Genomic DNA, 16,198 nt, shown 5'->3' with positions numbered 1-16,198 from the left:
GACCGTCGGGACCGTCGCCATCCGGACCTTGACCGTCGGGACCGTCGCCATCCGGACCTTGACCGTCGGGACCGTCGCCATCAGAGCCGAGACCGCCAGGCTGTCATTCCGCCAAACCACCGACCGGTCAGCAGCAACGTCCTCTTCAGGGCAGCCCTGCCGACTGCTGGCCGCCACACCAACTGCTGAGCGGCGTCGCTAGTTTTCGGCAGGGCTGGCGGCAGGACGGAGCCTGTTTCACGGACCGCCTGGCCTTAGAAGCTCCAGCACGGGCATTAACTGAAAGCCGTAGGCGGCCACCCACCGGTCGGTGAAATGAGCCATGGGCACACACCGGCGGAGGGGCTGGGAGCCGCGATCCCATGGACTGAACGTCCACGCTGTGAAAATCCAACATCACCGTGACTTAAGTTTACGTATCATCTCCGTCAGACCTCGGCCGCCGTCGTACCGTGATGCAAAGATGCCTCAGGCCCCACACAAGGAAAAGGGGTTCTTGTTAAGACGGACAGCCGTCCGTCAAATGGGCACTTGGGAAGACAGTGTCCACTGCTCTGGAGTCTGGACTCTGGAGCCTTCATACCCGCCCCAAAGCTCGGCTGGGTCGCTGGTCACCCGTGGCGGCAGAGAGCAGAGCCGTCGGGCCACAGAGGCACTCAGAGCGGCACAGACAGACGCTGACTTGCTGGCCCACGGCCTCTGTGGGGACAGACAGACAGCACCTAAGCCCTCGGGGAGGCGAACCTACAGCCACGCCCAGAAGTGCCCCCACACGCCCCGCCTGGGATCCACTCCCCTCCCCACAACAGAAGGCCTTTGGTCGTGAATTTGGTCGAGAGCCTGAAGCCTCCTGGTTGTGGTCCTCCCAGGGAGAGGGAAGCTTAGAAAGGGAAGGAATTTGTCCTCAGGGATTGGAAGGGCACAGGGTGCGGAGGGAGGGGCCCTGGCCCCGGTGGCCGCCCCGAGGGACTGCCCTCTGAGGGAGCTCTCGCCGGACAGCCGGTGGGTGGGGCTCCCCCCGGCCCCTCGGCACGCTGTGTCCGCACCAGGGACTCCGCACCCACAATCCACAAACGCCCTGGCATCGGGACACCTGCTTCCCTCCCAGCCCTTTACCGCGAGGCCGCGTGGCTTCATCCGAAGCTCCCGCAGCCTGGTGGGCTTCTGGGAGGATGGTGCCACGCGCCCGGCCCGCTATCCTGGCTCCATGGAGGACGCGCCCGCTCCCGCTCCCACGGGGTGCCGACCCCACAGAGAGCTGGGCAGGGGTGGAGGCAGGGCCGAGGTCGAGCCACACCCCTGAGTCACCTCTGCTCTGGTGTCCCTGTCCTGCCCTCCACAGCTCGGGCTCAGCTGCTCCTGCTCCCATGGCTGCCAAGTTATATGGTTTAGCCAAAGTCTTCCTTCTTTTCCATGCAGACACGAGTCGCCGGCTCGTCCCCTCTGCTTGTGGCTTTCAGTGCGCCCAGGGGTCCCAGTGCGTCCTGTCCACGCCCATTCCTCCCGTCACGTTTCCTGACTTCCCTGTGACACCTCCGGTGCCGCGGGTCGCCCTGGGGGTGCTGTTCTCACCCTGGGGGCCCCCAGCTTTGGGAGGGTCTGACGAGGGAGAGCCGCAGCAGGACCAGCTCCAGCCGGAGAGGAGCACAGCGCGCCTCCCAGGCAGTCCCGGCTCAGGAAATCTGCGTCCAGACGCCACGTGCGTGCCGTCGCCCGGAGAACAGAAGGCAGGAAGCAGCACGGGGGCTGACCCCAGTTCAGCTTCTCCGCCTGGGGACAGTGATTTTCCGAACCCACTGCACAAATCAGAAGTGGGGTCAGATGAGTCCGGCGGGACTGGGGGTGGGGGTGTCTCTGGGCAGGTCGTTCTGTGGCTGCGGCGGGGCTCCTGGCGCGGGACGGGCCGCGCGGCCCCTGACGCCCCTCGCGACGGAGAACAGTGCAGGCTGAGCCGCACCTGCTGCTGTCCTCCGGCTTCAGTGGCCCTGGGCTCTTCCCTGGATGGATCAGGAGGTGCCCAGGGTCCCAGCACCCCTTCCAGTCACAGTGACAGCATGACAATGTGTGTGATGGGCCCTGGGCGTTCGCCCGAGTCATGACCTCCGTCAGCAGGTGTGTGCTTGTCCACAGGGCACACGCCGGCCGGAAAGCCTCGCTGGGCATCGCAGACTCGGGTGGAAGAGGAGCCTGCCAGCGGGGTCTCCGCACGTGCCAGGACACGAACGGGTCACAATCTGCGGCCGCCACTCGGGGCGCAGGGCAGGTGGGTGCACGCCTGGGTGGGCACAGGGTCCCCACTCGTCCACGTTCCCATTCAGACCAGGAGGCCATCACGGGGACCCTGGTCCCCTGACCCCGCGTGGCTGCCCACGCCGGCCCGGTCCTCTGTGCATGCGCTCGCTGTGCGGTCCCGGCGCGTCAAGCTGCGTTCTTCCGGGAGGATGACGTGTGACAAGTGTAACCTGCTTCGTTCAGAAAGTGCAGACGCACTAGAACGAGTAAGCCGGGGCGGGAGCCGGCCAGCGCTTCCCGTTTGTGCACACTGGGTCGGAACTGAGCCCCGGCAGGCGCTCGCTCCGCGTCACCCCAAGTCTCGGCCGAACGTGACGGCCAGAAACTGAAAGGAAATGTTGACTTCTAGAAAGCACTTTGTATAAAAAAAACGGAGTCATTTCAAGTAGTGTGGAGGCAACTGGTCTAGACTCGCGTGCAGCTATTTTTACTTTGTGTGCGTGAGCGCAGGACGGGCGACACTGAAGTCAGGCGTGCGCACGCCTGTCCGAGACCTAGGTGGGCGGCCGGCCCTGGGACACTCGGAGCTGGCTGGCCCTGCCCCCGATGCGTCCCACCACAGGGCAGGACCTGCGCCCACCCCAAAGCAGGGAACCGAAATGCCCCGTTGGAACGCACACACCAGGACCCTTCCAGGCACCCTGGGACCCCACGTGTCCCTGGGCCCCCAAGTAGCTGTCTGAGACCTTGGGGCCCCGGCGGGTGCCCAGTCTGTGCACATGCTCAAAGCCAGTTCTCTCCCGCAGGACCCGGACTGCGGATCCCAAATCCTTCCCTGCCAGTAGGAACCGCAGTGACATGCTCGGAAGCCGGTGTGTGACGGGGCGGCCGCGGGCTGATTCCTGGGAGCAGATGGTCCTTCTCGGGACGGGAACCCCCTTCCCACACAACAAGGGGGAGGAGGTTCCCTCTGGAAACAACCTCGATCCTGGCGTGTCCGTCCTGAATAAAGCGTGCACTGCTCCCCGAGCCAGAGTCACGTGTCCTTCACGCTCACTTTCACAGGCGGGTGACAGGGTGGACGATGGCGGCCCTGCCCATTGTCGGACGCCAAGCAGGACACCCTGACCCGGGTCACTGCGTGACAGCAGTTCTGTGTTTCCAAAATCGCCACTGAGGCCGTTTCCCAAATCGAGGCTCACCTAGCACCTGCTCAAGTCACGACATGGCCACGGGCTGTGCGCACCTGCCTGACCCACTCCTCCCGGGGCGGCCTCCACACGCATCCATACGCTCACAAGCCATTCCGTCTCACCCGACACGCCGGGACACGCCATCTTCCCTGTACTCAAGGCTGTCTTCCCCGGGGTCCTGTCGCTGCTCCTACTCCTTCCTCCCTGTTTCCTGCCCACCCACCCCTTTCCCTGCGTCCTGCGTCTCAGCTACCTCTAAGCCACGGACGCTCCATGCCTGTGTCCCCTCCCCGCTACATCCCCTCCTGGAGGTGTCCCCTCCTGGCAGTGTCCCCTACCGGCAGTCCTCCTTGCGGGCAGCAGTGGGAGGAGGTTGGCTCTTCAGATCTGTGTCGCCCTGAGGGGACTGCCAGGCCCCGCTCCGGACACCTGGCACACCCCCAGGTAACAGCCCGACACCCCTCTGAGGGCTCTTAGCCTCAGCACATCAAGGGGCTGTGAACCCCCACAAAGCAGTGATCGTCGTGGCCCTAGTTTTCTACACAAATGACCGAGTGGCCGGCTGAGCCCCCTGCCCAGGTGGCCCATCCCTGCCAGCCCCGCTGGGAGATGGGAAGATGGGAGGGGGAAGCCTGCCCTGCCCCGGAATGTGGAGCGCAGTTAGTGACAGAGACCAGCTCAGGGCGGGGCAGCTCCTCCTGACGCGCCAGGAGGGAGGACGTGGCGGAGGAAACGGGAACATCTGTGACACGGGTCCCACTGCTTGTGACCTGCCCACAGTGTTGCTTCGCGCAGGAGCTGGGGCCCAGATCTTACAGCCGTCAGTACGACAGTCTCAGCGATTCAGCTGCTACCAGAGGCCCCCTGGGGAAAGCCCACTGGTCCCCTCACCACGAGGAGCCCACGTCCCCCTCGGAGTCCGCAAACATCGTGGAGCGCGTGCTCCCGGGCCTCGGACATGAGGCACCCAGGCTCAGACTCCGCGGGATTTCTGGAGGAAAGATGGGAATGGAGAGAGCCCTGAAGGCCCGTCTTCCTCCGCAGCTGCTCCGACTCCCACCGGCATCAGGGCCAGACCGCGGCCAGCGGCTTCGAGTCCCTGCGCTGTCTGCTCTAGGAGCTGGTCTTTCGTGTCGTGGTGCCCGTGTGCTTAGTGTCGCCTCATAAGCTCCTGATGAACAACCAGGGAGCCAGAAGGGACAGTCCCGGATCGTGAGGGTTCCGGGATAATTAAGTATCGATGGGCCACGACCCCAGGGACCCTGAGCTGGGCCTTATGTGCTCCCCTCTTGTCACTTGTGGGGAATCTTCACTCTCGTGCAGTCAGATTGTTTGGGGTATTGGTAACTTTGCCGGCACAGTTCTGGGGGACGCGCTGTCAGGATTGGTGACAGTTTTGTTGTGATTGAAGCACTTGGACTGAGCGTGTAGGGGTCCGTCCGCTCCTTTCCCAGGCCCCTCTGTCACTGTCCTGGCTCGTTTCCCTTCCTCCTTGGCTGTTCCCAGGAGGGTGACCCTGCAAACTGGCAGCCTCCTGGGGATAATCAGCCTCACGCGACTTTAGCCCCGGACGTCCCCCCCCAGGGTCACTTTGTGGGGCCCCTTCATTTCGCAGCAGAGCAGCTGAGTCCGGGTACGAGCTGGGAACTGCTCTGCGTCCGGAGGAGGGCTGGCAACGCCGTCCCCGTGGCTCTTTGCCCATCCACCTGCCCGTCCACCTGGAACCAACCGCCCCAGCATCTCCACCAAAGCTGGACTCCCGATGGTGCGGGAGCTGTTTGGGGCCATCAGACTGGGTCACGCGGTGGGAGCCAGGCACCCCCTCGCTGGGCATGCCCATCGCGTGAGCCTCACCCCGTGAGCGCCCCCGCGGGAGCCCAGGGCTGTGGGTGGGGCACGGCCCCTGCTTAGACCTCTCTCCTTTAGGACAAATGTCAGCAGCAGGTCCCGGGAACCTCCTGTTTTCCTCGGCCGACAGCACCACCTGCTGGGCACAGCGGGAAACAACCCACCCCTTGCTTTTCTGGGACCCCGCGGGAAGCCTTCCCAGCCGGGCTGCGTGCTGGCAGCGCCCGGTGCAAGGCAGCCGCTTCCTGGACCTGCTTGTTAGGGGGTTAAGTGCCTGGGGAGGGACGGACTGTGGCAACCCTCACCCTGGAGGCGATCCCGGGGACAATGACAAAAACTGTCAGAAAGAGAAGTAAAGGACTTACCAAAACGTCGTTGTGAAGTGTTCTTTCGCAACAAAGTACATCTGCCCCTTCTTATTTGAAGTTCACCTTGTAGTGGCTTCTGGCCAAGGCAGCGTCCCTGAGCGGTGGGGTCCAGCCGCCCTGAGGACAGCGTCTGCCCGGGGCCTGGCTGGCCCCACGGAGACCACGTACTGTGTAGCGTGAAGCACGAATCAGATACGATGTTACCTACCCAGCAGAGCAGATGTGTACGACTCGGTGTTGACACCCATTTCTCTACAAAATGTGATTCTGGGAAAGTTTTCCTTTTATTAATGTGCATTTTTTATAAATTAGAGGAACGAAATCATGTCCTATTGCAGACCTATTTCCCAAGGTCCGCGCAGATAAAGGGTTTGGTTTCCACTGTCGACACGTTTGGACTTTTGTTGTGGCTGCTTTTGGTGCAAAAGCGAAAGAGAATGAGCCCACGCGGCCGCCCTCCCCCAGCCGGGGAGCAGAGCTGTGGGGCTGGAAGTTCTTGGAATCTGGAAACCAAAAAACCAGGACAGGCAGGTGCCTCTCTCAACCTCCGCACACCCTCTCCCCCCCCCCAGCCCCGAACTCGTCTCTCTATGACAGTCGGCTGGGGCTTGGGCAGGAGCCCGCCCGCCTGGCCCTTGTGGACGCACCTGCCCCTGGCTGAGCCAGAGACCAGCCCGGGTCTCTGGAAGGTGCAGAGTGCGTTTCCCAGGTTCAGCAGCAAGCCTGGGTGACAGAGACCCACCCCAAGGAAAGTCCTCACCCCCACGACCCTGGAAGCCCCTAAGAAAGGAGTGACCCAGCCCACGGTCCCCGGGACGGCGCGTTCCACACCAGCCAGCATGCTCCGAGCTGGGCGTCCAGGACTGAGCAGGACGTCTCGGGAAGGCCGGCTCCAGCCACCGATCACAGTAATCGATCGACTCTTTTTCTTTTTTTTAAGATTTTATTATTTATTTCACAGACAGAGATCACAAATAGGCAGAGAGGCAGGCAGAGAGAGGGGGAAAACAGGCTTCCTGCTGAGCAGAGAGCCGGATGCGGGGCTCGATCCCAGGACCCTGGGATCATGACCTGAGCCGAAGGCAGAGGCTTAATCCACGGAGCCCCCCAGGTGCCCCTAATGGACTGACTCTTGAGGCCGACTCAGTCCTAGACATGCGCGCCGCTCTTCTGGAGCAAAGCCTGGTTCGGACATTACCTCTGAGAGCAGCAGCTCGCACGTCACAGGAGTGCGAGGGAAGCACGAGCTGATCAAACCTGTCACTGTGCAAGGTACCAAGTCCCCTCACCTCTCTGAACCGCCCGGGGCCGCCGGGACATGGGACAGATTTGTCCCTAGATGTCCCTAGTGCGGTAACAGACTGATCTTTTCTCCAGTCTCACTCAGGGCTCTAGCCGGAGGCCTGAGGCACTTAGCAGAGCTGCCCCTGGAGAGCTCAGTGTGACCGGGTGAGGGGGGCCCATAGTGACCAGTGTGCGTCCTGGGCAGGACCGGACCCCAGCCCCTGAGGTCAGTGTGTGGTCTCTGGGCCAACCCCAGATGTCCAACATCGCACTGGTCACCCCACCCGACCTCCAGCGCCCAGCACCCATGGCCGCACCCACCAGGGGAACAAGGCTCCAAACCTCCCGCCAAAACAACCAGACAACGTGGTCTGCGCAGAGCCTCCCAGCTCATTCCTTCCGCATCTGACCGGGGACAAACTGAGGCACAGACAGTGGTTTCTGGACTCGGGGCTGGAACACGCGCCGCAGCAGCAGCACTGAGGATGCCTCTGTGGGTCGGAGTCCCAGCAGCACGGCCCTTCGGGTGGGGCGGCTTGCAAGGGTGGGACCTGGCCCTGGTCCAGCGTCCCCTCCCTGGTTCAGCAGCAGGTCCTGGCAGCCAGGACAGCCCAGCCTCCACCGGAAGCCAGCGCAGGTGCCCAGTCAGAAGCTGGGGAGCCGGTCACGTGGACACCGCTGCGTGTGCTGGGGACCCGCGGGGGACGCCGCCGCCTCCCTGGGCAAACCAGGCGGGGATGGAGACTCACTGCACGCGGACCCTGACCTGACCTCCAAGCGCCCCGACCCCCATGCACCCCAACATCCACACTCCCTGACCTCCAGGTCCCCTGACCTCCGGGCACCCCGACCTCCGCACGCCCGCTGCACCTGGAACCTCCGGGGCAAGCCGCGCGGGAGGCTCCGCGGTCTCCGCCGCTGCCCAGAGCTCGAGCTCCTGCTGCACGTGAGTCTCTACGCCGCGCAGCAAGTTCGCGCCAAAAGGAACTCCCGCGCCCTCCGCGGGGCCCGGGTCAGGCGACCTGGGGACCAGCGCACGCCAGGCTCTGCGCGGAGGGACCCTCGGCCTCTGGGGGACGGGGCTGGGATCGTGGGGCGGGGTGGGGACAGGGATGGGGAGGGTAGGCCACGCCCCAAGGAGGGGGAAGGGGAGAGGAGGGGAGGGGGAGGGGGATTCCCAGCCCCCAGCAGCGGGCTTGTGGCCATTTTCTTTGTGCGGTTTCGGGTCCCGGAGAAGAACGTGGACTGTCTGGGGCGTGGGCGTGTGTTCACTGGTTTGGCAGAACTTTTCGGTGTGGTTTGATCTGGGTTTGTGCCGGTGGCCCCCAGAGCACGGCCCATGGGCAAGGCTGCGGGCAGGTGCCGGCCGGCCCCTCCGGAGGTGGTCCCCGCGCGGCTGTGCTAACAAAGGAAGCGACAGCACGTGGGCAGACGGGTGTCCGTGGGGCGGCGTGGTCGCGGGGCCCTCCCCACGCCACGTGCTGCTGAGCCGGAGCAGGTCCCCCCACGCTCCAGGCGGGACCAGAAGGTGGACGGGGTCCTGGAGTCTGAGCAGAGCCCAGCTGCAAGCCCAGATGTGAGGTCACCCACCACTGCCCTTGTGAACTGGCCTCCCTCCCCCCAGGGGAGGAGAAAAGAGCGGTTCGGGCTCCACCACGAGTTGCTGCCCAGGCCAGTGAGCAGGGGTTCGCTCACCTTCACTGGGGCCCAGGACGCCAGCCAGTCCTCTACCATGTCCGCCCGGCCGTGCACGGATCCAACAGATGAGACCGAACCTGTCCAGGCAGAGCCTGCCCAGCATCCGGCTGTCCCTGTCCTGACCTCGGGATGGCCAGCATCCGGTCGTGAGTGACACGCATGTGTCCTGCCGGTGAGGACGTCCCCATCGAAGGAACGGTCGCTGTTCCTCTGCCCTCCCGGGTTCTCGGGCAGGGCCCCTTGGGAACAGGCAGTAAACATGAGGACAGGGGACTTTGTCAGCACGTCTGCCTCCTGCCCACCCCAGGGGACACCTGGGAAATGAGCACCTCCTGGGGGTTGAGGCTGAGGTTCGAGGCACAGGGAAGGTGGGAGGGGCAGGCAAGGCGGTCAGGACAGGCTGGGTCTGCGAGGGCCCCTGTGCCCTCACGGCCGGGCCTTGTGTGATCTGTCATCTTCCGCCCGCTCGACCAGGGAGAGCCCCTGACACGGGGCGAGGCACTCGGGTCTGTCTGCAGAGCTGCCGCAGGGCGAGAGGCCGAGCTCCTGCCACGGCCGCCACAGGGGCCGTGACCTGCCCGGGGCTCGCATCCTCTCCTCTCTTGACCCTGCCCACTGGGCGAGGCCGGAGGGGAGCGCGTGTTGGCAGCTCCTCCAGCCACAGAGGTAGGAGGGCCGCTGCAAACACCCTTGCACCTGCTGCGAGGGGGGCTATGTTCTGGAGTCCGGGCCTCTGCCGCTGGTGGCTCTTGGAAGGGACCCTGGAAGGAAGGTGCCGAGGGGGTGAGGGGGCTCCCCATGCTTGCTGGCTGGGCCGGGGCCGGGCCACTGAGTGGGGCTCCCGCGCCCACAGGGGCTTACCGTGAGCGGGTAGGTGGGTGCGGGACACCCAGCACTCACCCTGGTCCTCATCTCCCACCCTGCTCACGGCGGGAGGGCGAGGTGTGGGGTCCGCGGGCCCCCTGCTGCTGCAGAGACCCCGTTCTCAGGACGGGAGACGCACACAGAGGCAGGAGCCGCTTCCGCCCCGTTGGCACAAGAGGAGACCGAGGCACGGAAAGACACATGAATCCCAAACCCCCAGACCCTGCTCTCAACACCTCACCCTCCCTTCTGGAAGGTTCTGCAATTAACGCTGAGTCCTGCCCACCCCGGGGAGTGCACGGGGAACCCAGAGTGGCCTTGATTTCACATGTGCTGAGACGGGAAGTCTGTGGTCCCCAAGGCTGGCCCCGCGGAGACCGCTTTGCTGTGGGAGGAAGAGCTCCCGGCATTGCTGGCAGCTGCTCTGGGCCCTCGCCGCCCGTCCTGGATGGCCTTTCCTGAGCTCTGGAACCATTCTCCCCGGGGCCACTCACGCCCACCAGCACGCACCACTGCTCCGAGAGGGTCCTGGTCGGGGGTGGGAGCACGTGCACACGGAGGAGCTGCGGGGGCCCCAGGACTGAGCGCCTTTCTGGTCCTGACACCAGGGGTTTTTCTCAGGACCCCTCTCTCCAGCATGTCCTCCTTCCCTTCCTTCCCAGGGGGTCCGGGACGGCCTGGAAGTGTCCCGTCACACCTTCTCCCGTGTGACCTCTGCCCCGGGCTGTTTCTCTATTTCCTTCAGATGCTTTGTGTCTCCCTGAGGCATCACAGGTCCAGTGTTTGCATGTCTCCCTTGCTGCCCAGACAGTCAGTTCTCCGGCACATGTGGTCACCACCGGGCACTTCGGAGTCCTGTGTCCAGAGTGTGGCCGCGGTGGGCACTCAGACGTGCTGCTGGCACCGGGCAGAGAGCGCCTCCACCACTTTTCAGAGCCGGCAAGGTGTCCCCTCTGGGACGGGCGTGCTTGGTGCTGCTCTGGGCTTCAGAAGGAGCGTGGGGTACTGACCACGGGCTCATTCCCTCCCTCCCCGCCCCCAACTCCCACCGCTTCCCGGCTGCCAGGCGTGTTGATGGCTGGCCAGCCGAAGCAGCTGGAACTGACCCACGCCCTGTCCCCAAGAGACCCCGGGTCCCACGGCTGTGGCCGCAGCTGCCCCACAGCAGAGGGTGATGAAAATCCACCTGCATGCCTGGGAGTTCTTCGGGCTAGAGAGGTCAGGGGCAGGGCAGTGGGCCTGTGTCTACGCCCACCTGGGCCTCCGCTGGGAGTCCCCAGGGCTGAGCCCGGGGTCGCAGAGTCCTGCGTTCCCGGGGCTGGGGTTCCGGCCTGCAGGGTGAGCTGGAGCTGAATTTCTAGATCTGTGAGCTGGTCGGTCAGAGTGAAATCGGAAGCCGCCACAGATCAGGACCCCATCGGAGAGCCAGCTGCGAGCACTGGCCAGCACCCCTCTGTGGGGCTGCCGCCTCCCAGCCTCGGACCTCGGGCAGGACGCTTTGCTCTTCTGAGTGTGGTTCGCTCATCTGCACAATCCAGGTGCAGAGCCGCGGTGCAGGGGTGCGTGGGGCCGAGCATGGTGCCTCGATTATTAGCAGGGGCTCGGGGCAGGTCCGTTCAGCAAGCATCACCTAGGGGCCCCGCTGCAGCCTCTCACAGGCACCCCGCACGGGCCTGCGGCAGCCAGAGCCGTCCTCCGGCAAGTCGAACTCGGCCCTGCTGAGGATGAAAACAGGAGCTGGAAACGCTGTTTTCTCAGAGGGCGGAGAACGCGCCCCGAGATTTCCACAGGCCCCAGGACCTCAGTCTGGCAGCCTCTGGAGCTCGCCCCAGGGCGTGCCGGGAGCCAGCGGCTTTTGTCCAGAGCGGCCCCCGCTCCCCGGGACTGTGGCTACACTGCCCACGCACCAACCTCTGGGCGGCCGGGTGGGGCCCAGGGCGCGGGGCCTGCGGCGGGGACCAGGACAGCTCCGTCCTCAGCAGAAGCGTCTCCACTGGCCCAGAACAGAGGGGAGCACTCAGGTGAGCCACGAAGCTGGTGTCCCGCGCAGGGTCCCAGCGTGTCCGAGGCAGGCAGAGAGGATGGGACTTTGCAACATGAGACAGGACGTCCTAAGGTCCGGCTGCGGAGAGAGCGCGCGTGTCCGTCAGCGTGAGCGGGAGGCCCCGGTTCACCCGTAAGGAGATGCTGATTGTGGTGCTCTCCTCAGGTCACCTGCCCGCCAGGGTCACCTGGCCATCAGCTCTCACGGCCCTGCGGGTGACCCCGCCTCCCACCACCTGTGCCCACTGGCACCCTGTGTGGACCGAGCCCCATGTCCACAGTGACGTCCCCTGACTCAGGCATTTGGGTGTCTAATTGTTAGGGAAAAAAACTATTTTTTTGGTGAAAAAATATTCCTTAAAAAACGTCAGCAGCGAGCACGAGCCCCAGAAACTGAGGGACGGTGAGGAGGTAAGGGTGTGGGTTTGCAGCCGGAAACACAGGGCCGGGTCGGACAGGAGGGTGGACGCCGGGTGTACAAACACCCACGTCCCCAGAGGGTCTGGAGCGGTGCGTGTGTCACGGATCGCACGAGGAACCCACACGCGGTGCGGGAGGTGAGGGGCGGCCAGCGGCAGGGGGCCTCCCGGGACGCGCCCGCTCGCCCATGCTCCTGCTCGGACCTGGGAGAGGCGGGAGGGCCGGGCAGCCGCAGGTGAAGCTCTGGGGTGTCACACCTGACGAGAGAAGACGACCCGTGTGAACAAATGTCATTTTGGTTCAGGACACGGGCAGCCGCCTCCTGGGAACCGTGGAGCGGGGCGGAGAGCGCTGTGCCCGCTGGCGGGCGTTCTCGGGTTAAACTGGCCCCGGGTCCCAGGACTGAAGTCCCGGCGAGCGGTTCCGGGCAGGACGGCCGGGCGGTGCCTCAGAAGAAACCCGCGCGTCAGACGCGCCTCCTCCCAGTGCGGGCGCCGGCGGCCCTGAGTCCGCGTGAACGAGTGACGGTCCGCGCTGGATGAGGGCCTCAAACGGGACACGCGTCAGGCAGGTGCTGTGTTAACCTGTGGGCGAGAGTGCGGCCAGAGCTCGAGGGCCTTCGCCCCCGGGGTGAGGCTGGCCTGCCCTCAGAAGGTTCTAGAACGCGGGCCCGCGGTGCACCGGTGAAGCTGCGGGTGACAGGCCGTGCGGCCCGGAGTCCGTTCACAGGTGGGCACGCAAGCGCCCCTTCCACCAGCGGGACTGACGGGAGGCTCCACGCGGAAACGGGGGCTGCGGGAAACCAGCAGGAAAGCGCCCCGGTCCGGCTCACCGCACCCTGCAGGCTGCGCCCTTGATGGACAAACCCCGGCAGAGCTCAGGAGAGTGGGGTCCTGGGGACAAGGACACCATGACCTTGGTCACCCAAAGGAAGAGGAAATCTCCATTTTCTCCGCTCAGGGTGCACAGGGGCGCCAGGGCCTGGGCGTGGCATCCTCATCGGCAGCGTGACACCATGACTGTCCCCGCGGGGGGTGGCCACGACCCCGGGAACAACACGCTTTCCAAGCTCTCTTGGTTGCTTGCTCTTATGGGCTTCACTGACAAGACCCAGGCAAGGCTTGGTTTAATTTTGTGGACGGTGTGTGGAATTAACACCGAGAAATGAGCAACCGGTGCAGGTTCCTGGAAATTCTGAGAAAGAGAATGAGTAGAATCACAGCAGAGACGCAGCCCCAGACGGGCAGAAAGGCAGACGCAGGGCTAGAGTGTGAGAAAGGGAAGAGTGTGCCGGATGTGGGGACACGTGAGCCTGTTGTGTGGGAGGCAGACGTGCAGAGCCCCCCCAGACGCAGGCTGGAGGGAGGGGCAGGGCGGGGGCAGGGACCGTACCCTGAACGCTTCCCTCGACACAAGTGAAGGCATCACCGGTCACAATTCTAACCCACTGGGACCCTGGGACCCAAGACAGATGTGACGTCTGTGAGCTCACCTGTCCTAGAAAAGTCCCTGAGACGAAATGCGAAGCAGCTGAGGGGACGCTAACTTCCAGGGTGACAGAATCACAGGAAAGCCCGGGGATGGGCAGAGGAAAAGCACAGGCCCCCGAGAGAGAAGCATCCCCAAACTCCAGGAACACACAGGGGAGAGAGTCACGGTGACAGGAAATTCTACGTGGGACTTTTGCTGTTTGCCGGGAAGATGATGGACATGGCATCTCAGGATCACCAGGAAAACCACTTCTGCCCAAAATCAAGGCTCAATTTTCTGATAAGTATGATTAAAACCAGTAGAAAAAGGATTAAAATAATGCAAATGTGGAGGACTGCCAAACTAGAAGACACATCGAGTCTAAGACCCTTAAACTAGGAAATAAACCAAAACCTGCAGCTAGGACAGGGGAGAAGGGTCACGGAGCCCCCGGCATCTCCACGGGGTCCTCGCTGGGGCGTGCTCGGACACGCAGGCTGTAGGCTCCCGTGTGAGTGTGAGGCAGCCGCCCACAGCACGAGGGGTCACCGAGGGAAACGTGCCATGGAGAGCACCGGGACCTGGGAACGGCAGACACCGCCCCCGTCCCTGGTGAGCTCCAGCTCGGGACTGTCCCTGGGTGTCCCTAAGAACCTGGGACATTTCATAGTAAGATAGAAATAAGGGACTTAATGGAAGAGTGAGCATCACTCACTTCGTGGTTCCAGAGTTTTCTTTTCCTTGAGACGGAAGGTGAGGGAGGAGCGGAGGACGACTGTGCACTGTCACCAGGTGCTGGTGGTCCCTCTGGTTGACCAAACGTGCAGACAGCAAGCGGCCATCAGTGCATGACAGTCAGAAGGGAGTGTGGGTCTCCCACCAGCCCACCAGGCCCTCCCCCCAGCCGGCCCCTCCCCCACAGCCAGCCTCCCCCCAACCGGCCAACCCTCCCCACCGGCCAACCCAACTGCCCACAAGTACAGAGCTCCACGGTCCCTGTCACAACCTGACTCGGAGGCGGCGGGGAGGGTGGAGGACGAGTGGTGCCGGACAGAGGGGCTCCCGAAGCGGGAGGGCTCACTGCCGGCCCGGACCAGCCAGAGAAGGGCCCCGCGGCTCCTGGACCGCACCCAGGGTGGACATTCGCTCAAGAACCGGGTTCCCACCCCTTTCCCGGCCCGTGGAGCTTCCAGAGGGAGGAATAACATCGGCAAGTGCGTTCCTGCACAAAACGCAGTTAACGGGGAGGGGACATGGTACCATGTGAAGACACCACTAACCGTGGACTAACCCGTGTCCTCGAACTCAGCATTAGAGTCACAAACACAGTGTCAGTAGCGCCCAGGAAAACGTGCCTGTGTCCGGCTTCGTGACCTTCGCATTGAGGACCCCGGGAGCCCACATGGGCATTTGGTACCATCACACAGTGCAGGGGAAATATATCTAAAAGGGTACTAAACGGCAGATAAAAACCCAAGTTTAATAGTTAGATTAAAAAATACTCAAGCAACAAGTAATTACTGAGCACCGACTGTGTGCAGGGGAGATCGGGGGCTTGCTGTCTGGAAACCTCCATTCAGCGGAGACCCGCCATGCTGGCGGCCAGCAAGGCGCCCAGTGCCGTGGGGACTGGAAGCAGACAAACACAGCTGGCCTTCCAGACAGAAAAGACCGTAAATACGGGAAACCTAAAAGAATACTTTTTAAAAGCCATTAGGATCACTAACTGAATTTATCAAGGTTGTTGGACACCAGTGTCCGAAATTGAACTGCATTTCCATATACAGGGAGCACACGGCTAGAAAGTTAATTTTTTTTAAAGATTTTATTATTCATTTGACCGGCAGAGATCACAAGTAGGCAGAGAGGCAGGCAGAGAGCGAGAGAGGAGGAAGCAGGCTCCCCGCTGAGCAGAGAGCCCGACGTGGGGCTCGATCCCAGGACCCTGAGATCATGACCTGAGCCGAAGGCAGAGGTTTTAACCCACTGAGCCACCCAGTGCCCCTAGAAAGTTAATTTTTTTTAAGAAACAGTAGCACAAAATAGCAATAAAGGGAAATATGCCTGACAAAAACGTGTCAAACGTTTAGAAAAATCACTGAAAGGAGTCATAAGTTAATGTAGGACGTTTCGTATTTATGAACGAGATGATTGAATGTTGTTAAGCATGTCGGCGGAGCCACCCTGAATTACAGACTCGGTGCGATAGCAGATCAACTCCTCGCAGACCCGCTCCTTGCAGGCAGCGACAGGCTGACGGGCAGCAGGGACCGGACCGAGAACGGCCAGGACGGTCTTCAAGAGGACACGGCCGACGGGCCCCACTCCCAGACACGAACCACGACCATGTGGTCTCGGTGCAGGAAACCAGGTGAAGCAGCCCCTCAGGGACTGCACGTGTCCAGCCCCGACTGAGACGCAGCGACCCCCTGACCAGGGGTCGGCCAGGTCAGCTGTGCACGCGTGTGGACAAGCGCCAACCGTCCCTTGGGCGTGTTCTACCTAAAACTACTTTCCAGGGGCCCCTGGGGGGCTCAGTCTTTAAGCGTCTGCCTTCAGCTCAGGTCATGATCTGGGGTCCTGGGTCCTCGGATCGAGCCCCACATCGGGGGAATGAGGTTTCTGGAGGACGGCACATGAGGATACATTAATGGTCCTCAAGACTTCTCCAACAGGATGGGAAAAGCCCGTAAAGGGACGGTTGGTAAGTAGGACTCGACGGAAACCGCACAAGAGACAGGTGCCCAGAAGGAGAGGCGTGAGTGAGGGGACGGGCCG

At 63.0% G+C, this 16,198-nt stretch overlaps 1 protein-coding gene across 1 annotated transcript in view; it reads left to right on the top strand.

The window, feature by feature from the left end:
* LOC111154148 (thyroid peroxidase) overlaps positions 1-15,835 on the top strand; it is a 49,605-nt gene extending 33,770 nt beyond the window's left edge. Inside the window, exons 15-23 of the mRNA XM_022513563.1 lie at positions 2,131-2,263; positions 2,319-2,498; positions 3,675-3,869; positions 4,206-4,388; positions 4,543-4,637; positions 5,041-5,190; positions 7,511-8,046; positions 14,343-14,630; positions 15,663-15,835. Of these exons, the coding sequence (XP_022369271.1) occupies positions 2,131-2,263; positions 2,319-2,498; positions 3,675-3,869; positions 4,206-4,388; positions 4,543-4,637; positions 5,041-5,190; positions 7,511-8,046; positions 14,343-14,630; positions 15,663-15,835 (1,933 nt within the window). The remainder of the gene's footprint in view (positions 1-2,130; positions 2,264-2,318; positions 2,499-3,674; positions 3,870-4,205; positions 4,389-4,542; positions 4,638-5,040; positions 5,191-7,510; positions 8,047-14,342; positions 14,631-15,662) is intronic.
* Positions 15,836-16,198: the final 363 nt, after the last annotated feature.

This window comes from Enhydra lutris, unplaced genomic scaffold, assembly GCF_002288905.1.
Source record: "Enhydra lutris kenyoni isolate GAN:26980312 unplaced genomic scaffold, ASM228890v2 scaffoldscaffold35, whole genome shotgun sequence".
NCBI lineage: Eukaryota > Metazoa > Chordata > Mammalia > Carnivora > Mustelidae > Enhydra > Enhydra lutris.
The sequence above is the reverse complement of the archived record's forward strand: the minus strand, read 5'-3'. Positions and strand labels throughout refer to the sequence as shown.